The sequence below is a fragment of the Alosa sapidissima genome, chromosome 12 (genome assembly GCF_018492685.1).
Source record: "Alosa sapidissima isolate fAloSap1 chromosome 12, fAloSap1.pri, whole genome shotgun sequence".
In the NCBI taxonomy this organism is placed as follows: domain Eukaryota; kingdom Metazoa; phylum Chordata; class Actinopteri; order Clupeiformes; family Clupeidae; genus Alosa; species Alosa sapidissima.
The window spans coordinates 2,943,496-2,969,453 of record NC_055968.1 but is presented as its reverse complement, the minus strand read 5'-3'; the positions used below and the strand labels follow the sequence as shown (position 1 = coordinate 2,969,453).

The following is a 25,958-nucleotide window of genomic DNA, read 5'->3' as shown; positions in this document are numbered from 1 at the left end:
TGTTTGTCTGTGGACCTAATTGGTAAAATATGTCTTGTCTCCACCGTGGGATAGTGGGAAACGTAATTTCGATCTCTTTGTATGTCTTGACATGTGAAGAAATTGACAATAAAGCAGACTTTGACTTTGTTAGTAATGAATTGTTAACTGCTTATAATGCACTGTTAATACCTACAGTAATAAGCACATGTTATTCTAAAGCGTTACCCAAATGTCATATGATGATGCATCATTTCACAAAATGGTTTGACTTTTCTATCATCAAATTATTCAATAGGCTAAACATAGTCTTAACTCAAAGTTTTAGGCTTATGTTATTTTGATCAGCTACAGACAACAAGTGGCAGACATACTTACTTGTCACTTATAGGCTACCAGAGATTGTTTTCACATCGTTGCAAATTGCATATGATGCATCATTCCATAATGATTTGTCTCTATCATCAAGTTATTCAATAGGCTAAACATATAGCCTTGAGTTGACTCAAAACAGCTGTTAGGCTTATGTCATTTTGATCTGTCACAAGAAATGTCACATGCAGCTACTGTATGCTTAAATTCTGCTCACTGCACATTTGTTATATTATAATATAATATTCAGTAGCCTATTCATTATTGAATGCTTATGGTGGGAATTATGTTTTTCCCCATCATCCTATTTTTTAAGGCAGGCCTACCTGCGGGCATGTAATTGGGCTACTTGGGCTATTAGGTTTTTTACAGGAATAGCATGTTTGAACGGGCACTGCACTAGTTTAAAATAAATTACGGGGGAAAAATAGCTTTACCATTTAAACTTTTCCATTTTATATATATATATATATATATATATATATATATATATATATATATATATATATATATATATATTATATTATATATTTATATATATATAAAAAATGCGGTGGCTTGTTCAGTAGCTTTAAAACTAATCTAGAAAAATACTTAAAAATCTTTCAACAGTGCACACACAATGTTAGTTAATCACTCCGCATACTTTTAGCTTCACTCTTCTCTCCAATGGAGTTGACAGGGGGTGTGTGTGTTTGTGCGTGTGTGTGTGTGCCCGTGTGTGTGTGTGTGTGTGAATGGGGGCTGTTGAGTTGTGTGCGGCGCACGCCGCTACACCCCTGATCATGTGGTGCGTATATGTGTACCTGTGGAACAAATGTAACTTATTGATATTTGCTACATGTTTTTTTTTTTTTTTTTTTTTTTCACTTATTGAGCAATGATTTGTTCTTAAAATGTTGTATTTGTATATGTGCATGTATATTGTATTTGTGCTTCCTGTGGGACTACAGATGTAAATTAGCCCAAGGCATCAAATGTTTACATTTATGTTTTAACCCATTCATGCTGGATGCTGCACGACGCAACATTCTATCTCCCGCCTGTGGCTGCATAGCGCAGCATTGACTCTCCCGCTGGTTGCTGCGTAGCGCAGCATGCTTTTTATTTCATGTTTCTAGGCGTGCAGAGGCTTAGATATTAAGGTTTTGGTAGACGTTGACAATTCTTAGTATTTTTTCAGAAAACCCTCAAGAAATAAGGTTATTTAGTCTAGAATGCCATAGGATTCTATAGGTGTTTTTAGCAGGCATTTCAGGAGTAAATGGGTTAATTGCACACTGTCCCTTACAAATAAATTGAAATTGAATTTGAGATGCACCTATATACTATACTATTCTCTTATCGGTTCAGATTTATTGATGGGTAGCCTCATTTATTGTGATGTCCAAGTCCAATGTTAGTGTTTCTTTCATGTATGCAGTGTGTGATTTGAGTCAGACGACGGGCAGCTTACCTGTCTTCAGCTTAAAGTTAAATGAATATACCATATACCAAATTCTAATCAGTAAAAGCCTAGACATTTGTTCATCCAGTGTTGGCTACCTCAACTCAACAAGCTAACAGCCTAACCTGAAATGAATTTAGCTGTAACTGATGTCTGCCTTGCAGAGATGGGAAGTAACGAAGTACAAATACTTCGTTACTGTACTTAAGTAGATTTTCAGATATTTTTACTTTACTTTACTATTTATTTTTGAGGCAACTTTTTACTTTTACTCCTTACATTTTAACACGAATATCGGTACTTTCTACTCCTTACATTTTACAAAACTGGCTTGTTACTTTAGTTTCAAATAATTTCAGTGGAGTTACCGTTATTATTTTTCGCGTCAGCGGATGGGAATATAGCCTACGTTGCACTTGACACACCACTTCAAGATGACTCGACAGATTTGGGCGGCATTCATTCGCAGCAAATCATTGCAGCTTGATGGTAGTAACGTTAACGTTAGCACGTTGTAGTATGTCTCAATTAAATTTAGTCAAAAATGCCCTCCTCCTCTCCTCGCCTTTGGTGCTTCCCTAACTTCTAGCTGCAGTGTAGCCTATATCCTTAGCAATCAGTAGATGGAGCATAATAGGGGTATTGAACAAGGATGTAGTGGAGGCAAGTAAACACAGTTTATGCATCTCTTCTTAAAGTTTATCCATCTCTTATTAGAGTTTATCCACCTCTCAAAAGAGTTTATTCACCAATTACAACTGTTAACATTTAAAAATCACATTGTATTATCCACAATAACAATATGTACACTCATCAACAATCTATGAACCACTTAATGCCACTTGTATTGTTATAAACATTGGACAATAACCTCACCATCATCAAACATGTTCTGAATGCCTTTTCTAAAAAAAAAAAAAAAAAAAAAAAAAACACATGGCGCAGTCCACCTTACCATGATCACAGAATTCATAGTTTACCCACCTCTTATTTTACCACTACATTCCTGGGCCCAGTTTCCCGATAACGACGGAGACACGGTCTTACGAGGGTTTTCTACGATTCATCTTACGATCGTTCGTTTGGTTTTTCCGACTGTTTCCCGAATATGCTCGTAGCGTGAACGCGCGTGCACTGCTCTTAAGATGCTCTTAAGGGGAGCTGTCCACGTTAATAGTTCTGAAATATCCTCTGATTTGACGGTGATGTCAGGTGACTGCACGTCACAGCTAAAGGCCTACCATTTAAACTTCGGATCTACACATTAATTCACATCAATACGAAAATAGAAACACTTTGACATCTGCATGTAAGCATCCCAAGTAGGTTATATACCACACAGAGACATAAATAATTGTAATTATTTTAAGATTAGATTGTTGCACCATGCAATAATTTTTCGCGGTGTCACTTAAGAACACGTTTGAAGATAGGAAAGAAGTCGAGTAAGAAAGAGAGGAAATGTGTAGGCTTAGATTTTTATGCAGTAGGCTACAGACTAAACCACATGTTGCTTTCTCTGCTTTTTACCTCATAGGCCTAATAAAATATAGCCTTCACTTAGCAAAGATAATGTTTCATAACTTGATTGCATTTTTGTCCGCTTTTCATCACATTATTATGACCATTAAATGTAGGCTATTTTGCACGCTAAAATCTGATTCATCATAGGTAAACACAATAAAGAATGGAAACGTAAGTTGGATTATGTATTCTAAGTTGTATTTCCTCTGTATGTCCTGTTGGTGACCTCAGTGAGAAGTACTGTTAAGACGCTCTTAGCCGGTAACGAGTACTCTGGAGCACTCGTAGATCTACGAGTGTTTTCACGACGCTCTTAAGCTACGATGGTTTCGGGAAACAGTCGGCAAGTCTTAAGACGTTCGTAAGAGGGACTTTACGACGCTCTTAGGCTTAAGATGCTTTCGGGGAACTGGGCCCTGGTCTTGAAATACATGTATTCACAGGAATCCATAGGAATTATATATTTGTGTTGTTTTATCCAATATTAGTTGTGCAGATATATAGTCCATCTTATACACACCCATGAAGCCAACAAAGAAAATGCAAAAGTAGAGACTTTTGTGTAATTATTCCATTTTGTTTAGTCATTCTATATCAGAACCTGACATACAATCCAAATAGTCCTCAGAAACTATTTCTGAACCTCAGAAATGCATACTTATTGTCAGTATTGCCTCTGAAGTAGGCAGTGCAATGTTGGGGGGGGGGGGGAGACTGAGAGACTGGCACTCTTGCACTCTAGTAACATTTGTATGGTCCAGGTACCATTGCATAAAAAATGGTTGTCATTCACAAGACTACTTTTACTTTTATACTTTAAGTAAATTTCCAAGCCTGTACTTTGTTACTTTTACTTGAGTAAATAAGTTAAATCAGTACTTCTACTTTTACCAGAGTATTTTTAAATATTATATTTTAAATAAGTATTTGTATTTCTACTTAAGAACGGGAAGTGAGTACTTTTGCCATCTCTGCTGCCTTGCTTGGTTTATCTGCTTGTCGTCTTCCACTCATACCTCGTTCACACCTCATTTACATCCAAAGTTCTTCGGGGCCGCATTAAAGTACCAACCCCGAGGCAGGGACTTCATTCAGCTTCGTAAAAGTTCCCAGAATGCCGCATTACGGGGCCGTTCGTCTAAAGGAAACGCAAACAAACGACCCAGCCCCGTAAAAACAGTGCCAGTTAAAAAAAATCCCACTTTGTGGCTCATTTTGTCACCATTTGAATCAGGTTAAATGGCCCCAAATACGCTACCTTAGGACGTGCCACTGTCGTCCCCTCCTCCACCCTTTTAAGTGGATTTATCCATCCATCCACGTAATGTTAAAGGACAGGCAGTAAATAATAAAATCTAAACAGAAAGAAGCTACCAAATGTGAAAATGCGCATAAAATGATTCCGCGGATTTTGCAGCAACACGCCAACAAACGCAGGTTGGGTATGCAGTTACAATGTAAAAAATGATGTGCAATAAACTGACACTTTGAATAGCCCAGGCTACTTTGGACTTTTTTTAGACTTTGAATAAAGAAACAACAGTTACAACTGCAAGGTCCCAAATTAAAACGAGTGATAATGGTCCCGAATTTACGGACGTTTCAGAATGCATGACCACCAGCTACAGACAACAAGTGGCAAACAGAGCATGATGTCACTTATAGGCTACCATAGATTGTTTTTAAGTCAACATATAGCCTAACTCAAAACAGCCGTTAGGTGTTATGTGTAAAAAATGTCACATGTTGCCATGCCTAAATTCTGCACACTGCACATGTATTATAATATATTATAATGTAATACTCAGTATTCATTATTGAATGCTTAGCTGGAATGATGTTTTTCCCTATCGTCCTATTTTTAAAGCAGGCCTACCTGCTGGCATGTAATTGGGCTACGGGCTTCCTACAGGAATAGCATGTTTGAACGGGCACTGCACTAGTATGATAAATGATAAAACCGAAGGTTTACACTGCGATCGTGAATCAAGAGTAACATATTGGGCCCTATCTTATGCCTAGCGCATAGACCTCTCCGGAATAAGTCCCGCCTCCGTAACTTCCGTATCCATCCAACTTCCGGGCATCAAATGTCTATGGGAAATAACATGGCGTTTCGAAATATCATACCGGTAAAACGTCTGTAGGTGGCGAAGTAGAAAAAAATGGTGGGCCGATTGGCTAACCTACAGACGTGTCGATGAGAAAACAAGCTGTGGTCAGGTGCATGCTCACACCTTAAGAAAAACCTAAGGTGAAATGCTGTATTTCAGTATTACATTTTGGACCATGCGCCTGGCGCTCTTATTCCACCTTATAACTTGCAAAAGTGGACTGGACACACCCTAAATGCACTTACAGCATACGCTTCAGACCATGCGTTTTAGATCATTAAAATAGGGCTCATAGTTGTGTCCATGACTGGTCATAAATTTTAAGAAATGTGTGCATGCATGTAATTTTATGGGGCCTAGGGTCTAAGTCAGTTATTATACAGTATACGGGTTATTTAATCTTGGCTAGTATAAACTACTAATTTATGATCAGTTTATCAACTATGTATACTGTATATGTGATCTGGATGTTGGGTAACCAAAGCTATGTTCTTCTGGGCCTTCACTTAGCATTCAAAAGCTTAGAAATTAGAATCCACCTATGGAGTTTGATACCCAGAGGAAATGCCACATGAAAATCTCCTTTACTCTTTCACTGACTTCACCCCTACCTTCTATTGTCACTGTTTTGCTTTGTGTTTGTATTCCATCCTCACATGTCCACTTTTTTCCCCACAGCTTGATGGAGTGAATTTGCAGGGCTTCACCAACCAGGAGGTTTTGGAGGTGATGAAGAAGACCAGCCAGACAGTCACCCTCACGCTTGTACGCAAGATTGCTTCAGCCAAGCCTGATTCCCCTGAAAAATCCCTGGACAAGGGTGAGTGGCCACATATGAATAGAATCACACATGCCCGTCAACTGTAAAACTTGAAATGTGAAATGTTCATATTTCCAATACTGGTTTTAATGGTCTCAAATGCTAATCTCACCACTAGACATGACTGGCATTCAATATGCATGTAGAAAAAATTATTATTTTCTTTAAATGACTTAAAAGTCTGTCATCAAGTGTTCCAGTGAAGTCTATTTCATTTTTTTATGGTTAAGTATGTATGTTTGTTAATATGTCTGTTGCCCCAGATTCCATCAAGAAAGACTATCACACTGTGTGCAGCACAGTTTTGGTCTATGTCATGCAAGGCTTTTTCAGAAGTGAAACTTTCTTGTTGACATTCTGTTTTTGTCATTTGATTTTCATGCATCTACAAAGTAGGCTACGTAGTTAAACCTGTAAATCATCCTTGACTTAACAGCCTGAGTATTGCTCCAGTTTTGAGTGTCTGATGTGTTTTGTTTTAAATTATAAGGTTGTGTGTGTGTGTGTGTGTGTGTGTGCGCATGTGTGCGTGTGTGTGTGTGCAGTTCATAGAGAGTCCTCTCGGGTGTCACTGAAGAGATCATCAGAGGTCAAAGTTAGATCTGACATACCGAAGGCTGTTGTCACGGAGTTACTGGAGTCAACTAACAGTGCTTCAGAGCCACAAGCCTCAATCAATGGTGAGTTCCCATAGTCTCACTAAATCCTGTGTTATGAACAGACATGTTTCATGTAACCTTGTAATGGGGCAGATGGGTCAGGACACAAAAAGTTGTGTATTTCACTGGTATTTACCTTAATAGATCTGTGTGAGTAAGAATCATAGCAGTACCACAAGGATGAATGCTTAATTCAAGTACACACAGTTGCAAAACCTTTTCTAACTAGCTGCCTGATCTATACAGGTGATTGCAGCAAAAAGACTTTCAACCTCCACCCTGCCATAGCTATCCTCAAGCAATATATGCTTGTCTTGATCTTAATTTCACTTAGTGCTAGTAAATTCAATTGAAGAAAATTGCCTCAGATCTTTGCCACCTAGTTAACTGTTATATTGAAATTCTGGTTAGACAGTGTCAATCAGGGAAAGGTTTGGTTTGTGAAATTAGGGCAACAACCCCTCTGACAAAAAGCATCTACAGTAATTCCAAAGAGCTCAGCAGCCAAACAACAAAACAAAACAAAAAATCAAACTGTGACGGCCAGTAATCAGAGTAAAGTGTGTTGGTGGTTATGGCTTGTAATGTCATAACTACTTACAGTGCAACCGGAAAGTATTCAGACCCTTTCGAGTTTTCCATAGCATAACATTTTGTTATATTTCAGACTCATCTTGAAATGGATTCAATTCGGGGTTTTTTTCTCATCAATCTACACACAATACTCCAACACTTTGCAAAAAATCAGGTGTTTGGTGTGTTTTGTAAATTTATAAAAAATAAAAGTCTCAAATATTCCATTTACATTAGTATTCAGACCCTTTGTTATGACACTTGCAATTGAGCTCTGGTGCATCCTACTTCTATCAATGGTTCTTGAGATGCTTCTACAACTTGATTAGAGTCCACCTGTGCCTAAATTAATTAATTGGCCATTATTAGGACAGGCAGACATCTCTTTATATCAGGTCTCACAGTTGATGGTGAACGTATGTCAGAGTGAAAACCAAGCCACAAGGTTGAGACAATTGTCCGTAGACCTGCAAGACAGGGTTGTGTGGAGACACAGATCTGGGCAAGGATACAAAAAAAATGCAGCATTGAAAGTGCCCATCTGAGTGACATCTGAGTACTTACACAGGACTGATGGTGTACCACACCCACCTAGGCCAGTAACCAATGCCTTGAATGATGGTAAATGTTGACTCTTTAAAATCTGTACATCGTTGCCATTGACTGTTTGACTCTGAAGAAGAAGCATGGGGGTCAAACCTCGGTTTGCACTAATTAAAAATCACTTAAAGCTTTGTGTGCTCCGGTCCTGCTCCTTGGGTCTCCTCTTTTGGCTACTGCAAACTGCTTTACACTCTTCTTAGAGAACGTTTACAATGTCAATGTCAAAACAGCTTGTTACATTGAGATACATAGTATCGCCATTGCAGCAGATCTAACATCGGCTACATTATGCTACTCCATTTCATTGGGAACGCATTTGAGCGTGCACAAGAGGGAGACAGTGCGGCAGGTTCCAGCTGGCTTGTCATTGTTGATAATTGATATCTCCTTTTTATAAGAAACTTTTAAAAGGAAATTGCGATGGTAACAGTAGTTCCCACTACTGACCATTAACTGTGAGAGTGCACAGCCATAGGCATAGCACTAGCCTGGCAAAAGAGTCTTAAAGTGACAGTGCACCATTTATAAATAAATTAAACAGCATCAAATTAACAGTATTTCTTAAGAAATTAATTTTCTACAACAGAATTACTTTGTCATTATTATCATTTAAATGATATAAAATGTTATATTTCTTAAGACATTAATATTTTAAAAGAAAATTACTGTGTCATTATCATTTAAATAATAGTGTTTTACTTGTGTCACAAATATACACGCTTTGTGGTTACTCCTTAATTTGGTGATATATTTTGTATTTAATATGGCCTTTAAGAAGCTTTAGTCTTTAGGGGGGAAATATATCTGTTTAATTGCGATTAATTGCAAAATTAATTTCAAAATACTGTATGAGATTAATTCGTTTATTTTTTTCTTCTTCTTTTTATCGTTTGACAGCCCTTGCATGAAGATTTCAGTAAAAGTAGATTATGGCTTTGTCTAGGGTGAGCTGGTCTTTGGACACCTTCACCTTCCACTCCACCTTTCTCTCTTATCAACCTTATTCTCTTCTTCTCTCAGAGCTGTCTATTGGTTTGTCTGTAAACAAGGTTACACAGAAGCTACTTGGCCAATTATCACGAAATTTGGGGGAGGGGTGTGGCATGGGCCAAGGAATAACTTAAGTTTTGCACCAGATCTGAATCGCAAGGTCTACAAATGACTTTTCTTTTCTCTTACATTCAATCAATCAATCAATCAATCAAACCGATCAGTTCAGTTCAGTTCGGATCTCATTCAATGCCATTGTCGTACTGCAATGAACCAGTGTTTTAGGGTACTTTACAGAGCCCTGAGTCCACAGCCTCACCTAGAGCAAGCATTAAAGTGTCAGGGTCAAGGAAAAAAACAGATTGACATGTTCTGTGGTAGGCGGTTCCAGAGGCAAGGACCATAGACACTAAATGCTGCCTTCCTATATTTTTGTGTTCTCACCTCGGGAATGACTAGGAGACCAGTCTCCGAGGACCTAAGTGGCCTCGGTGGAGTATACAATGACCGCATATCTGATAGTTAGTCAGGTGCTAGCCCATTGAGCGGTTTGAACACAAGTAAAAGGATCTTAAAATCAACTCTAGAGCTGACAGGCAGCCAATGAAGACGGGAGAGATGTGCGCTCTCTTTTTGATTTTGGTAAGTACACAGGCTGTGGTGTTCTGAATTAACTGTAGCTTATTTAACGTTTTCTTAGGTAGACCAGAAAAACGAGCATTATGGCTATTTTATGTTTCTGCGTCAAATCAACGCACACCTTCAACAAATTCTAACTTTGTGTCGAGGCAATGCAGACTGCAAAGAGAGATCCTTGTCATTGGGTCCCAGCACATGGCGAATCAAATTTTGTAATTTTTAGGTACCTTACAGGATAGTCAAACCTGTTGCAAAGAATCTTGTCAGCAATCTAAATTTTGAACACCATATTACAAAGCTTGTGCAATCTTGTTTTTACCCACTAAGGAATATTTCAATATTAAGACTTATTTCATCATTTAAAGACACAGAAACCATCTTACATGCTTTTATCTCCTCACGCCTGGATTATTATTAACAGTCTTTTCACCTGCCTTTACTCAAAAGTCCTTACATAGGTTTCAAATAGTGCAAAACTCTGCTGCCAGGCTCCTTAATAAGACTAAAAGGTATGAATACTGTACATAGCTCCGGTTCTAGCATCACTACACTGGCTCCCAATAAGCTGGAGAATTTAAAGCTCCTCATGGCCTTTCCCCTGGTTACATTTCTGATATGCTATGCCCTATAGTCCTACACACACATTAAGGTCTGCATGCAAAGGTTTATTAACTATTCCTGAGTCGCGGCTTGCTCATACAGGGGACAGATCTTTTTTTGTCCCAAAGCTCTGGAATGCATTGCCTGAGCAAATAAGGTTAGCTGATTCTTTTAAATCTCTCCTTAAAACTCACTTGTACGGCAAAGCCTCTAAAGTTTATTTAAGTTTCATTTTTGTTTCGTTTTGTTTTGGTTTTGCCTTGTATACTTTCGAATTCCTGTACTTTTTTTTAAAGATACATTTCCATTATTCTTGATATGGTCTTATTTGTATTGTTTTTAGACATTTAATTCTGTTGTGTTCTGTTCAATTATTTTATATATGTAAAGCACTTTGTGACTTTGTTACAAAAATCGCTCTATAAATCTAGATTATTATTATATTATGTTCTCTGTCGTCATAGAATCAAATATGTAACTTACAGTAACAAAATACAAACATAAACGTTTAAAACAAACTTAACTTACCCTTACCTGTCCTGAAATTATTTTAAACCCAATTTTCTGTCTTGCGGTCAGCTGCCGACCCAAGTGGCCTGGTTGAGCGTGAACTGAGAGAAAAGTGGGAGCAGGCCCTTGGACCACACTATGATGTTATGGTGAGATACTTTCATTAAACTGTGGCTGTTTTTTAAGTGTTTCGTGGGATTTTGGCAGAAAAGGGCAATATTACAGGACCATGTCATTGTTTAGTTAGTAATAAGGCTAATACTGTATACTGTTTTTGATGCTGCTTTGGACCTTAGGTTTTGCAGATGGACCCTCTCATTGAGGATGATTCAGAGCTTCAGAAATGCTCCAAGGTAGGGAGGCATTTGCTCATAAATTTCGTGGATGTGCGGGTAGAACAATTTTACGTGGGTTAACTTAGGTCATATTTCAGTTCCTAGAAATTAAACTTTGATTAAGCACTTTGTAACTTGGTTTTTGTGTGCTGTTTAATGAAAGATTATTATTATTATTATTAGTAGTAGTAGTAGTAGTAGTAGTAGTAGTAGTAGTAGTAGTAGTAGATATAATAGATATATAATATTTAAGGAAGACAAAGCTTGTGAACATTGACACATATTGATATGTCTTTGTTTGTTTCCTCACCGGTATGGTGGCTGCTCAGTTGCATCCAATACATACCATGCGTCTAGGAGTAGAGCTGGACTCATTTGATGGACATCACTACATCTCCACTGTAAATCCTGATGGCCCTGTGGCCAAGCATGGCTTACTAAGGCCAGAGGATGAACTACTTGAGGTGAAAAACAATGTGCTGTCATCTATTTTAAGCACACATGCTTCTTGTGATTGTGATGTCCCCACAAGAGAAGTAATCTGTTCTGGTTTGCTGTCTTTGAACGGATAGAATTATTGGCTATTAAGACCACCATGTTTGGCTGCATTATCTATGTAGCTATTCTTTGTCATGTTTTATTTTGTCAGGTTTCTCTGAATTTTGTTTTCATGATGCATCAGACTTTGCAAACTTGCATTATTTGCCCAAAAACAGGTTTTGTCTAGGTTACTTTCTAGTTAACTAAAAATAATCTTGACTAGGATCTCTTGGTATTGAGATCAAGGTTGCTATGCGCATTAAAGTTTACAAATCAGGTGAAAGTTTGTTTTTATGTGCCCAATATGATCAAAAGTTACAATTAAATGGCCCCAGCAGTGGCGCGACTGGCTGGGGCACCTGCACCATACGCCGGCGACCCGGGTTCGATTCCCGCCCCGTGGTCCTTTCCGGATCCCACCCCGACTCTCTCTCCCACTCACTTCCTGTCAATCTCCACTATCCTATCTAATTAAAGGCATAAAAAGCCCAAAAAATATACTTAAAAAAAAAAAAAAATAGTAATTTACAATTAAATTTTGTTTTAACAATACAGTAGGAACATTTGTAACTCCGTTACCATGTAACATATATAGTATGCCTTAGAAGTAAGTCAAAACTAGCCATAGTCACAGAATCTTTGGTCATATTATAGGAAACAAGTATACAAGTAAAGTAACACTTCTACTGTATATGAGTTTTTTATGTTAGATTTTAAGAACCACATGTTTGATGATGTTGACTTTTATGGCAAAAAACTGTATGTTGATTTTCTGTAACTCCATTACTGAGCACTTTGCATCCCAATTTGTTCAACAAAGAAACACCTTTTTGCCTTTACTTTGTTCATGGCAATGCAGTAATAAGTTGAGAATCATTATGAGTGCCTACACCATAGCCACACGCAGGCTAACACGCAAACTCGGGTCAAGTCAGGTCAGATCAATTCGTGTCACAGATATGGAGCGCAGAAAGGTCATTTTTCATCACTAAATAAAAAATGCCATTTATTTCCGTAAATCACACACCACATATTTCTGTAAATTGCTCAGCCCTAGAGTATCCCTCCAACATGGCAATTATATTGCCAGATTCAGGACAGTCTGCCCTACACACACATGAAATGCACGTAGAGCTATGAGCTTGCTGTGGTGAGATACATGTCAAAATATAAGAATTTTTATAATACGCTTTTTGTATTTTAATTCTTTAAAAATCAAAATAAAATCAATGCTAGTACTAATACATGAAATGATGGCAGATCTGAATAGCCTAGACTCTGCTGAAAAAAAAACAATATATAATATGTGTGTGTGGCACTTACAATGACCAGAATAAATCCTTATGAATAAAGGTAGTAAAAATGCCCTAAAAACAGCTTAGGGTTCTAAGGGTTAATTGCTTTGTAGCACCAAAAAAAACTAGTGGGAGTGTAACTTCATGTTACCGCATGATCTTCACCCAAGACTAAATGCATGTTGAGAAGTGATGTTCGGCATGCAAACATAATGCAAGCAAAGGTCTCTTTGACTCGCTGAATGTGATCAAAAGAAGTGCATTGCTTATTTATATCAAGCATATGGTCTTTGGCCTATCTGATTTTGGCCTTCCAGAAAGTCCAATAATGTATGTATGTGGTATGTGTGTGTCATGTGTAGGTGAATGGCGTACAGCTGTATGGGAAGTCTCGTCGAGAAGCAGTGGCATTCCTAAGGGAAGTACCTCCGCCCTTCACTTTGGTCTGCTGTAGACTGCTGAGTGAGGAGGAACCAGAGGTGCAAGACTGGAGATGTGACAGCCCAGTGACCAGAAGACCAGAGCAGGTCTTGCACAAATACACACTCACACAGGAGGGGATATCAGCAGTGAAGTGAAGAAATAAAAAACTTAAGTTCACTGCAGGGAAAATATCTTGTAAATTCACATATGGCTACATGGATGATGATACATGATGCATACATGATATTTTAAAGGCAGGATAAGATCAATATCTGAATAGGAACAACATCTGAAGCATAGTTTGCTATATTACCTGGAATCCTCTTTACATCCCGATAGCAATCAGTTAATTAAATGCATTGAGTGGGTCGCAACAAATTATTGGTTAATAATCTGTCTGTGAACTCAACTTGCCTAATTGCATGCGCTTAGCAGCTGCACACATTGCGTGTGACTGACTGCAGCTTCCCTAAGCACAAGGTAGCGCTAGCGAGGTCAATAAGCAAAAGTTTCCATAGCATGATGGGTAGACATTGAGATTGGCATGCTGAAAAACAGAGGTTGACATGATGTATGGCTCAAAATGAAAATATGATGTATCCGAAAATTAAAACTTTGGTAAAGTGTAGCTAGAATACAATAATAATGTAGAGGTAACATTGGTTGTAAGATTTCAATACAATTTTTCCATTGATAACTGGAGTATAAGCCATAAAATCGTAACCGTCCATGGTAGACCGAAAACCAGCTATGACATGACTTGCCGTTTATATGAGCATATACAATCACTTAAAAGCCAATTCGAAAGACCGCTGTTCGCCAGCAGCAGCAGCCATCTTCTTTGTTTTCAAGTAGCAGGGAATTCACGCGGAACCGTCGCAACTCTGTTAAGTCCGCCCACCGACTTTATACACGATGTGATTGGCTTGACCAGAGTTTTATTTTCCAGCTCGCAAGCCAACAGAGAGTTGCTAGACGACCCTGGCTGCAAATTACATTTGCTGCCGCTAGGGTGCTTCTAGATTTCTTGGCTACATTAAAGCACTACCCTACCCAAAATCCCTTGCTATGGAAATGTTTATGCCTTAATTCTAACCGTTACTACTGTGGCTTGCTCCTTGCTGAACAAGATGGATGATGGCAGTCAGAGCAATGTGTCACTATCCGATGAAAACCTTGAAAGTTGAATGTACTCAATGGAAACTGTATTGTCAATCTTGTTGTCTTACATTCAAAAGTAAGCATATTAAACTTTCATTATGTTGGAATGTAGGGAAATATATAATTTGCAATGGCTGATGGGATGAAAAGTTCCTTTGCTTAAAAATTAATCAGTTTTTCTGTTTGCTCGACATGAAATGTTGTATGATTTCAAGCCACATCATGGTCTGGTCTAAAAGTCTTTATATATGGATATTTCCAGTCATCAATTGGATAAATTTATAGGAAACTTACTTCTGGAAACTAAGCTCTCTCAAAGAAGGGGCGGGACTGTTGAGCTCCAATGTGTTTAACTGTAGCCAGCTCTGGATGAGACTGAATCTGGTGCCTTTAGAGATTGAGAACTTGGGAAATACTAATTTGTACAGTTTGTATTATTACTAATTATTTCAATTATAAGCATTGGTTTTACACATACATAGTTTTGTTCTGCTTTATGATCCTTAATTTCCTTAACTTATTTTTTTAATTTTATTTCTGAAAACATTTCCACCAGGAGCTGATCAGCACATCTGTATCTATGGTAGAAAGTGTACATACAGCTCCATGTCCAGATAACGGAAATGGTGAGCTTAATGATGGTGCTGCGTTTGATGAAGATGATGATGACGAAGACGGAGAGCTGGCTCTCTGGGCCCCTGAGGTGCAAGTGGTGGAACTGGAGAAGGCAGAACATGGACTAGGCTTCAGCATCCTTGACTACCAGGTAAGGAGACTATCCTTTCGTGCTTTTTTGTCTATGCACCACATTGAGTCGTATAAGGCACAAAATACATAATTAGAATCACAATTTCTCAGGCCAGCATGGTGGTCTTATTGCCCGCTTTGCAGGAATATGGTATGGGCCTGTTAAAAACATATATATATATATATATATGCTACCATTAAAACAAGTTAATTTCTGTGTTTTTGCAAGAAAATTCAAATGGCCTGAACCTGACCTTTTGTCATTAGGCTATGTGTTTGTATAGCTGAAAACTGTGCTGTTCAAAGAAACACTTTTCAGTCCATAATTGTTAATTCAATTAAAGGCATCCTATGCAAGTTTATTACCTTAATAAAACAGCTTCAAAGTAATTTTGATTGTAAACAAACTTATATAGTTTATAGGGATAACAGGGTTTAATAGGGAGAATCGTGTGCCTAGCATAGCTGGCAGCGCCCCGCAGGCCCGAGAACCAGCTTTGCAATTTGGCTGTTGACACCCCGGTGACATCTTGCGGTCGCGAATCGTGAAACATTACCTGGTCAGTAGATATGGCTCTTTGGAGATTGACTTTGCCTGTTGCTAATCCTTAGGCTCCAAAACAAATGCACACGTACCGTGCTCAAGCTGTGAGAAGTACAGTATTTACAATGGCAAGGTAAAATATAAATACTCCTCAAAACTAGGTGGAGCCCATCAAAAAGAAACTGCATTTGATACCTTTACGTCTGTTCTGTACAAGAAACAGAATGTATTTTTTTTTTACAGAACAGAACCCCATATTTCACAGAATAGCCCTAACTGGCTGTAACCAGTATATAATGAGAAGGTGGAGGTCTTAGTATAGAACAGTTCAGGTGGATCAAAACATAATAATCTCTGATTTGAGAAACAGATGTCTCACAGATCTTCAGCTCGCAGTTTTATTAAATATCACCCTGAAGATACACCGGTCGTACCTTCAGCAGTGCTCTCAATTATGCAAGACCTATTTAGGTAAGAAGCAGTAAGGATGTTGATCTGCAACATTTGTATTTGCTGGAAATGGATTATTATTTGATGAATTTTATGTGCTATTTTGTTCTTGAAAATCAACAGTGTGTTATTTCTAAGTAATGACTTCTCTTTAATACCATGGTTTGGTTGAATTGTGATTCATCCTTCAGAATGTCAATTAACTTTAGATACCGTTATTTTATATAAATTCGCCAAGTTTGTTGTGAAGTTTAACTTTCATGTTAAGTTATGAGTTATGTTACATATGAGTTACATTATAACCTAAATGAAGTGGGTATCTCTTGCTCTAGCCCGTTGGTGCTCACGGAGCAGAACCTCAGAATCAATAGCAAGTCTTGGGCCACTTCAAAAGACTGAACCCACAGAAGGACCGGAGCACATGAATAGTTGAACCTAGCTTTAATGGTGCTGGTGTCTAACGTTTCTACGTAGACAGCATCTTCATCAGAGTCAAACCAAGGTTGGCCATATGGCCATATTACCACCTCGAATTTGTATTCATCTCTCATACCATAACGGCTGTGTTATCAGTTATCTCTTACATGCTTTCTATTCATTTTGTGACTCATTTGATTGATAGAATATGTTTTTTTTAAATATACATAAAATGTATAATTTTCTTGCCCATACTAAACTGAACAGTGTGTTTGCAGTGGTAGTGTGCTAGTGTGAAGAACGGTCTCTTGATTTGTTGTTTTATAGACGTTTATGAAGTTTATTTGGGCTGATTTATCTAGGTGAAGCACATTGCATGAAGTCATTATTATTTTTAGATAATAATTTTGTAAAAGCTCACATAAAGGTTATCATTGTATATGGCAGACCAAAATGGGTGGCATCAAATGTATTTTAAACTTCATCTGATCCTATGCCTGGGGCTCAGTAACTTGTCACCTCAGATGAAATGCTGTTGCCATTGTCACTAAAATTAGTAATTTTGTATTGGCTCTAATTATTTCATTTATTTTCACATTATAAAATATTTAATATAAGTCACTATGGGCCCCATGGTCTTTGTGTGACTTCTATAGTGGGTACATATATTGTTGAAATTTGTTTTGGTGGAAGTTATTTCAGGGAAATCATCTCAATTTTGCCAGTACCCAAATTTCTGCTGTCCTTGCTATTTACATTGTGAGAGAATGGCAATCTCTCAGTGATTCTGATTTACTGATTTATGGTCTGTGCTGCCCTCCACAGGATCCTCTGGATGCCACACGCTCCGTCATTGTGATTCGTTCATTGGTTCCTGGGGGTTTGGTAGAGCGCAACGGTGGCCTTCTCCCTGGTGATCAACTGGTGTTCGTTAATGATACATACCTTGACAGTTGCTCCCTCACCCAGGCTGTGGAGGTGCTCAAGGCTTTGTCACCTGGCAAAGTCTATCTAGGCATCCGGAAACCTCTGGTATGTCCAAGAATGTTCCAACTCGCAACACTTCTAGTAATCTGATGACCTCTATATATATTACCAGAGTGTCATATTGTCTTTGTTGTGAATGACAAAAAGCACAGTTATTTGTATGTGTGTGTGTGTGTGTGTACAGGCAGATGAAAACAAGACTGGGGTAAAAGACTGGCAGTCTGGAAGGGAATGCATTATTGAGGAGCCTGAAGTGGATTATCCGCTCATTCACAGCATCCTGTCTACCCATAAGGTACATCTACATCTCCATCTCTTCTTGCCATTAACAAGAAATGCTGATATTGATAGATGACAGAGCTGCTGTGCTACATGCTACTAATACGAGGAAAGTAGACTTAGGCAAGGTGGTGCAGGACGTCAGTGCGGCTGCGTAATCGAAAGGTAAATCGCCTAGTTGGAGAGACCTGATGTGACCTAGAAAGGGCTCCCAGATTTTAGAGAATTTTGCAATGGAACCACGGAGGGAGTATTTGATTTTTTCCAGCTTCATAAAATGGAGAGCATCCCCTATCCACTGGGAGTGAGAGGGAGTGCGGGGGTTCTTCCAGTGTAACAATATAATACGTCTTGCTAACAGTGAGAGAAAGGCCACAAGTTCGCAAATGTGGACGTTAGCTGAACGACTCGAGGGCGGGACAAGCCCAGAACATGTGACCGAGACTGGCAGGTCCCAGATGGCATTTGTCACAGCATGAATCAGTGCCAGGATATATATGAGCTAGCTTACTTTTCGACCAGTGGACTCTGTGAACAACTTTGCATTGTAAAACTCCATGACGAGCGCAAATAGAAGATGAGTGAACCCACTTCAGGGCATGATCCCAGACCGCAGGCCCTATCTCTATATTAAGATCTGACGACCATGCACCGCGTAGAGCATCAGATGATGAGAACTGATTAGTGAGAGGAGTGGTGTAAAGTGTTGAAATAGTATCTTTGAGGTTAGGATTAGTTTTGAGGATAGTGTCTATAAGGGTGGGGGGAGGGATGGCAGGAAAGCCAGGAAGGTGACTGCAAACAAAATCTCTCATTTGCAAATATCTAAAGAAACTAGAAAATGTAATTCCGAGGAATTACCAGTGCATGAAAATGCAAAACATATAGTAACATAAAATGCAAAACAAACTTTTATTTGGAAACAGTTGTGGGTACAGGAAACAGTTGGCGGGAGTCATAGTTGATGACAACTGACAGTTGAAATGGCTGAACAGTTAAATAGTTGAGTAGTCTAAATAGTTAAATTATTTAATAGTGAATTATTGTAGTGAGGACATTTATTTTGAAACAGTTGTGGGCAGAAAGAAATATTTGAACAAAGCTCCACTTCAAAGCCCAAAGTCCCCCCCCCCCTTAACTTTCGAATTCTCCCACTTCCCAGGTGCTCATGAATACACCATCAATCGTTGTTATTTTGGACATAAACTTCACTTCTGGTCTCCGTGGAAATGGGAAAAGGCATGAGACTTTGGTGTGGACTTGGGCTATAGGAAGCAATGGAGGGACACAAATAGGGTGATAGCCTAGGCTACAAACACAGGATTTATACTGTTCCTTCACAATTATTGGGTTACACATGCACAGTGGTGGTTCCGGGAAATGGTCCAAAAATCGTAAGACGTTTGTTACAGGGACTTTACAAACTAGTTAGGCTTACGATGCTTTCAGGAAAGCAGTCTTCCCAAAGAGCATTAGGAGGGAGGCATGCTCCATTACCCCATCACTGTCATTGCTGTGTGGACTAGTTTATTTATTTGCGATATAACTGAAACCCAGCTCCAGTATGTGATATACTCCCTATCGCTGCTTGATAAAATAACATCAACACTTTCTGCTCAACCCAAAACACCGTTCTTTGCAGGAATTAGAGTCGTCTATAGATCTTAGTGCATACAGATTTTACAGGGACATTCCAAGACAGTTTATAATCAATATGTACAGCATAATGTCTGCAGATTGCTGATGGTGTGTGTTGTTATAGGGTTTTGAGGATCCCACTGCAACCTTGAGAAAACAAGAGGATCTTGGAAATGACCCAGAGCTGATCTTAGACAGCATGCCGCGCTATGCCTCCCCACTTATTTCCAATGATGACTGCACCCCCTGTTTCTCCTCCCACCTCATCATAGAAGACAACCAACCTGACCAATATAACTCTTCCTTGGACACCACTGAGGACATGCCCAGCTTAGAGAAGGAGATGGCTGTGGATGAGGAGGAAAAGAAGGAGGAGGTTCAGCAGCAGGAGACTGCAGAGACAAATGAAACCATATACCACAGACAAGTCTTATCAGGGGAGGATGATCAAACAGTGTGTGACCTTATTAGCCTTTCACCTATTCCCCCTATGCTAGAGGAGCAGGTGAGTGCAGTACCCATTCAGTCTATCAGCAGTTGTAGTTCCATATTTTATCACCAATAACTTGTACAATCGTTGCAATAGAATCTAAATCACCCGTCCGAAATAGCCAACTTGGCAACTGCTGCACAGGAAGCAATGCATGGCACACCTGCGGCTCACCTGGCCAATGTGTGATTCTGTGTACAGCAAGCTGGGAGGACAGCAGAAGGCTAGTGCATTCCAGCACTGGTCGTCCACCAGGTGGTGGACAAGGTGACTGTTCAGTCAGGCTTGGAGCTTGCGCATGTGTAGCAGGCTGAGCAAGCAGACCCAGCAGCCTGAGGCAGTGTAGGCGTATACTGGCCATAGATGCCTTGCAGAAAAGAGCCAGACAAGCATGAACGTCTGCTTGCCTTTTATGTGTCAGCTTGGCTATCATGTGTGTGGAGGCAAGCTCGAGTCGAATGAACGCCAGCTGTCATGTAGGCGTTAGGGAGCACTTTATCCAGTTCACCTATCCAAAAATTTTAATATGGGGATCCTCTACAAATGGGGCATTACCTATTGACTACATTGGATGTCATGGAGGCTTAGGCTTTATTTGAATAAGTTACAGGTTACAGATATTTGATAATTGCCTATTCACATTAAAGCGATGGTTCGGAGAAATTTACCCTAAGGTCCTTTGCACCATGACCCCGAGCCAAACACCCTCCCAGAACCTTTTTTCCCTTGGTCGAACCCTGGTCGAGTAGCGCTGTCAGAAACTAATGACGTTCTGCAGTCGTGATGGAACCAACTTTTATCTCGTAAATTACCCCACTAATAATGCCCTGAATGGTACGAAACTTCTGCAGTAGTACAACTATGACCTTTAGTCCAATAACGAGGCATTAGAAAGTTTGTAAGTACACCAGGAGTTTAGTTAAATAAGACTTGCCTGATTATCTGCTACTATACCGCTGCGTTGACGTTTCTTCCGTGATTTGGGAAAAGCCCGCAAAAGTAGGATGTTCATTCTTGGGTGTTGCTTGTTACCTTTATTTGAGTTCCACATTTCTGCTCTGCCAAATTTGTACAATAACAATACAATGTGAAACCATTTGTAAATGTGCAAATTAAATATTGTTCCTTTTTTTACTGACAGAAAGATGGCGTAAAAGAGAATAGTACAGAAGTGAAAGAGACAGCAAGTCCTACAGCTCTGCCTACAGAGTCACTTCCCAGTAAGCTACAGTAACACATGTACCATATCATGCCCATCTGTTTCAACATCCGGCCTTTATAGCATATACTCATCATGTGTTATCTTTCAAGCCAGGCCTTTATTTTGAATGGGTCTTTTTGTTATTTACGAGTGACTTGGTGGTGTATGAATTTAGATAATTAACTTTAAATGTACATGATTTTTCAATGTGTGGATTTCAAAGTGTGGATCGTTTTATTTAACCAGCATGTCCTTGCCAAGATTTTGAACCAGTTCATGGAACGAAAACAAAAACCAGAAGCAGTTGATAGATTGCTAGGAACAAAAACGAAACCAGAAACTTTATTTTTTTTATGTTCTGGAACAGACCCCTTACCAGATGAATTTAGTCAGATTTTATGAATCAGTGTCTCCCCTGTATAATAGGGTAGACCTACTAGTTGATAAAAAGGATTTTTATATCTAACATTATCTAACTGCCTTTGCCTTTCTAGGAAAATATCTATAAGCCTGTCATGCAGTTGGTAGCACCATACATAGGTTAGGCTATTGCAGGGCTTAAAGCAAGGACTTTTTCTGTGCCTGAAGTTAGGCTATCAGGGATTTTTGAAGATCTAATATTATTAATGGCCTACTTTCAAATCTCGGTCCACGTCTGAATTCTGGCACAGTATTTTTAACAGTTTGCCTTGATATCTAATGTGCTTTGATTTAAGCTTTAAGGCTGTTGGGGAAAGCTCATAGTAGGCTATTGTGCCACCGGCCATAAATCAATTTGTAAAGGCAATGTCATTTTTAATGCAATGTTATTAACCGCTCTTCTATAACGTTCTAACCAGTTACCATTTAGAGGAGAGACCTTGGAACACAGGACCAGGAACGAAAAAATTATGTTTTTGCTCAGAACGAACCGAAAAGAAATCCATTCCGTTTTCAGTCCCTGAAAATAATTATTAATCGTTTTATTTCCGGTTCGGGAACAGTAATTTTAAGGTAGAACGCAAAACCAGAAACATTAAAATTCTGATTCTGCTCGGAATAAACCGAATGAAAAACAATTCTGGTTTGAAGGTCCGTTGCTGCAGCCATGATACTGCTATTAATGCCTCCATAAACAATCAGAATTCATACAATTATACTTCTTTCACTGATGTGATTTTGAAACATCTCTGTGACCAATCTCTCAAATGTTTACTGTTTTTCTGTCTGTCTGTGTGCGTGTGTACATGACTTGTTGTTTGCAAAGCTCTGCCAATATCGTCAGGGATAGAGATTGGTGACATTTGGGCAGAAGCTGACCCCCAGGATGGAGGACTGGAAAATACACACAAAGAGTAAGAAATAACCATGAACATACACTAGTATTTTAACACATCTACTGAAACAATACTAAATTGTTAAAATTTAAAAAACAGGTTACAATGCCCTAACCTTTCTTCTTTTCTGTCCAACTCTGGCTATTTGTATGAAATGATATACAAAATGTCAGTTATTATTATTGCAATACCTTTAAAATGAATGTGTCAGATGAGATTTCTGTGGGTCTTGATAGTTAAAAAGCATTGAACGCAGCTAAACCGGCACCGACCTTGGGCTGATACCGATATCGATATCTAATGGCTCTGAATGGGCGATTTTGGGCCGATATTCATTTATTTAGCTGGTCATTTAGTTATTTGACTGGTAATACACAAACTTACACAAAAGGAACCATGTTTGCAAATATCTTCCATACGTGAAGCAACAGGCTATATATAATAGCACCATAGAGTAGCCAAGTTAATCAAACTTAAAAGTAGAAATACGTGTTGTACATACTGTACATGTGATATGGGCTAAAAAAACAACTGTGAATAAGGTAAGCCATGTGTCCAGATGTCACATAACAGTTGAATAATGATTCCCAGCGCAGGTAAACCCAGTTGTACTGTAAGAGGCAGAGGATGCATGTTCACAGACAGTTGCATGTGACATATTTGCGAAGTGTGCGTTAAGAAGAAGCTGATGTGCAGCAACGGGAGAAAGAGATCAGGCATGAAAACTCCTCACCTTTCGGCGAAATTCGCCGTTTTGAATCCAAAATAGGGGACTTACGTGGTTCGCGCAGATCCGATGAGAAAATATTGTGTGTGTGTGTGTGGGGGGGTATGGGGTTACAACTGAGTTTACAAATCACGCGCAGATGCGAACGCATCTTGATGCGTTGTAAGACAAGAGCCCAATTAAAAACTTGTCTGATCCAGTAATGATTATGTGAATGCAGCCCCTATGCATTTAGCCTATTAAACAGTGGAAGCTATTTTTTCCGCGGATGCAACGCGAACAGAACACTTGCGCTGGAATAGCCTCCCTGTCTGTGTGACTACAGATATATCTGAAATGTCAGCTGGAATGTAAGCCCGGCGAGGAGAGATGCTTATTGATGTCACACGTGGGCTAGTTGAAACTTTCAACTTCTGTCAGAAAAAGACGTTGAGATTGGTGTAGTAACGTAGCATAGGCTGTTAATGTTAGCGATATTGGACAGAAATATAGACATAACGAGTTCATTTGATGAAGAATACGTGCAGTTTGAGCCATCTAGATCGACAAAAGGTGAAGCAAATAGGCATACTTATCAGTATAGAAAAGGCTAATGTGAATAACTAAATAGTTGAATTAAATGCTCCTAAACTGGGCTGGTGCGTTTTGTCGAGTTCAGAGACAAAAGCAGTGTTTCACAGGGTAATGCTGTTTTTTAAGGCAGCCGTGGCCCACTGGTTAGCACTCTGGACTTGTAACCGGAGGGTTGCTGGTTCGAACCCCGACCAGTGGGCCACGGCTGAAGTGCCCTTGAGCAAGGCACCTAACCCCTCACTGCTCCCCGAGCGCCGCTGTTGTTGCAGGCAGCTCACTGCGCTGTATGTGCTTCACCTCACTGTGTGTTTACTGTGTGCTGTTTGTTCACTAATTCACCGATTGGGTTAAATGCAGAGACCAAATTTCCCTCACGGGATCAAAAAAGTATATATACTTATACTTATACTTATACTTAAGAAATGTCTAGTGGCCTGATCAGCAGGCCTAGTCTGTGTCTACAGGGTTTAACATGTAATGTGAACACTGTTCACACAATTTATTGGTTGGTTAAACACACTAGCACAATGTCACAATCTGTAAGTAGCCTAGGCTGCAGGTTAAAACATTTCAAACCAATTTTACAAATTAAAGCCTAGTCTACCCTACCCAACTTTATTTATTACCTGGTTTGGTCCAACAAATATTCTGACTTACCTTATTCAGACTTATTCTAATAGTCTGCTATGAAGTGTCCATTAGGCCTATGAAATCTTTAGAAATGTCAGATAACTTCAGGCACAAAGAAATAAAGAAAGAAAGAAAGAAAACTCATGTAGATTACTGAGGAGGAGAGAAGGGCCAGGCTGAAGCATGTTGCCAAACAGCGCAAGTCGGCCCCTTCACACTTAGGCCCAAGCCAAAAAGATGAAAATAAAGATATTTTTTTGTAAAAATTAGTCATTTTGTATTTTGTTTTCTTTATAAATCTCTGGTTTTAGGCAACTTCATACTCCATGGAAGCTATGCACTATTGGCAACAATGTCACTCGTGCTTGTTTTGCTATGAAACGGCCATTTCCTAGCCTAGAAATCTAGACGCGCCCCTAGCGGCAGCAAATTGCTGCCAGGGCTAGTCTAGCAACTCTCCGTTGGCTTGTGAGCTCCAGAAATCGAAACTTAATCAGGGCATTGAAATCGTGTATAGAGTCTTTTGGTGGGCTTAACATAATGATTGATGGCAGAGTTGCAAAGGTTTGGCTTGAATTCCCTGCTACTTGAAAACAAATATCCTATTGCGTCCTATTGCGTGCAGAGGGAATTTGAAAGACAACTGATTATCCCGCCCCTCGGACTGAGCACTGCGAACGGTGAGTGCCCAGACCCTAGATTTTAATGTGGGTCTGGCTCGCCAGGCTAGCCATTTCCCTCTTTGCGCGCCCTTCTCACCTTTTTCACCCCTGACCCGTTTTCATGCCTGAGAGATGACTGACTACTGCAAAAAATAAATAGTCTACAGCCTATAAATTTAAATAAAAGTCACTAAAATATATTTTGTGTTCTTGGAAGCCTTAAGATTAAGATTTGTACGAGAGCAACAAGAGAAGTCCTATGTTTTCAACAGGCGCAATGTGATTAGATTAGATTAGATTAGGAAAGGGGTAGAAAAGCTATGGTTCTTTCCATGTAAAGTCAATCAGGGAATGAATCAAGGCCACAGGTGATTTTAGTGGAAGATATGTAAAGGCCACAGGTGATTTTATGTGGCAGAAACCAGTCTGTAAAGGTGGCTCCAGAATGACAATGTCACATTACTGTAAGGGCCCTATTATGACAGTCTAAAGCGCATGGTCACTGGCAAATAGTTTAAACAAATTTCAGGGTTTGTCCAGTCCATATTGGGTGTGGTTTAGTTATGAAATGTTATGAAACGTCCGACGCGCGGTGCAAGAAGGTGGCCCTTATGTTTCTTAATCAGTCATGAGTATGTTTTGGGCGTAACATCATTTAAACCAATGAGAATGACATTTGTCATTTCCTTTAACGGAACGCAACTTCTGCTTGC

At 39.3% G+C, this 25,958-nt stretch overlaps 1 protein-coding gene across 5 annotated transcripts in view; it reads left to right on the top strand.

Moving 5' to 3' along the window:
- patj (PATJ crumbs cell polarity complex component) overlaps positions 1-25,958 on the top strand; it is a 79,194-nt gene that overhangs the window by 26,055 nt on the left and 27,181 nt on the right. For all 5 annotated transcript variants that reach the window (XM_042056144.1, XM_042056141.1, XM_042056140.1 and 2 more), the window contains 12 exons: positions 6,115-6,256; positions 6,802-6,936; positions 10,900-10,979; positions 11,127-11,183; positions 11,495-11,629; positions 13,363-13,527; positions 15,141-15,350; positions 17,568-17,774; positions 17,914-18,024; positions 19,771-20,151; positions 21,278-21,356; positions 22,584-22,671. In XM_042056144.1, the coding sequence (XP_041912078.1) occupies positions 6,115-6,256; positions 6,802-6,936; positions 10,900-10,979; positions 11,127-11,183; positions 11,495-11,629; positions 13,363-13,527; positions 15,141-15,350; positions 17,568-17,774; positions 17,914-18,024; positions 19,771-20,151; positions 21,278-21,356; positions 22,584-22,671 (1,790 nt within the window). The remainder of the gene's footprint in view (positions 1-6,114; positions 6,257-6,801; positions 6,937-10,899; positions 10,980-11,126; positions 11,184-11,494; positions 11,630-13,362; positions 13,528-15,140; positions 15,351-17,567; positions 17,775-17,913; positions 18,025-19,770; positions 20,152-21,277; positions 21,357-22,583; positions 22,672-25,958) is intronic.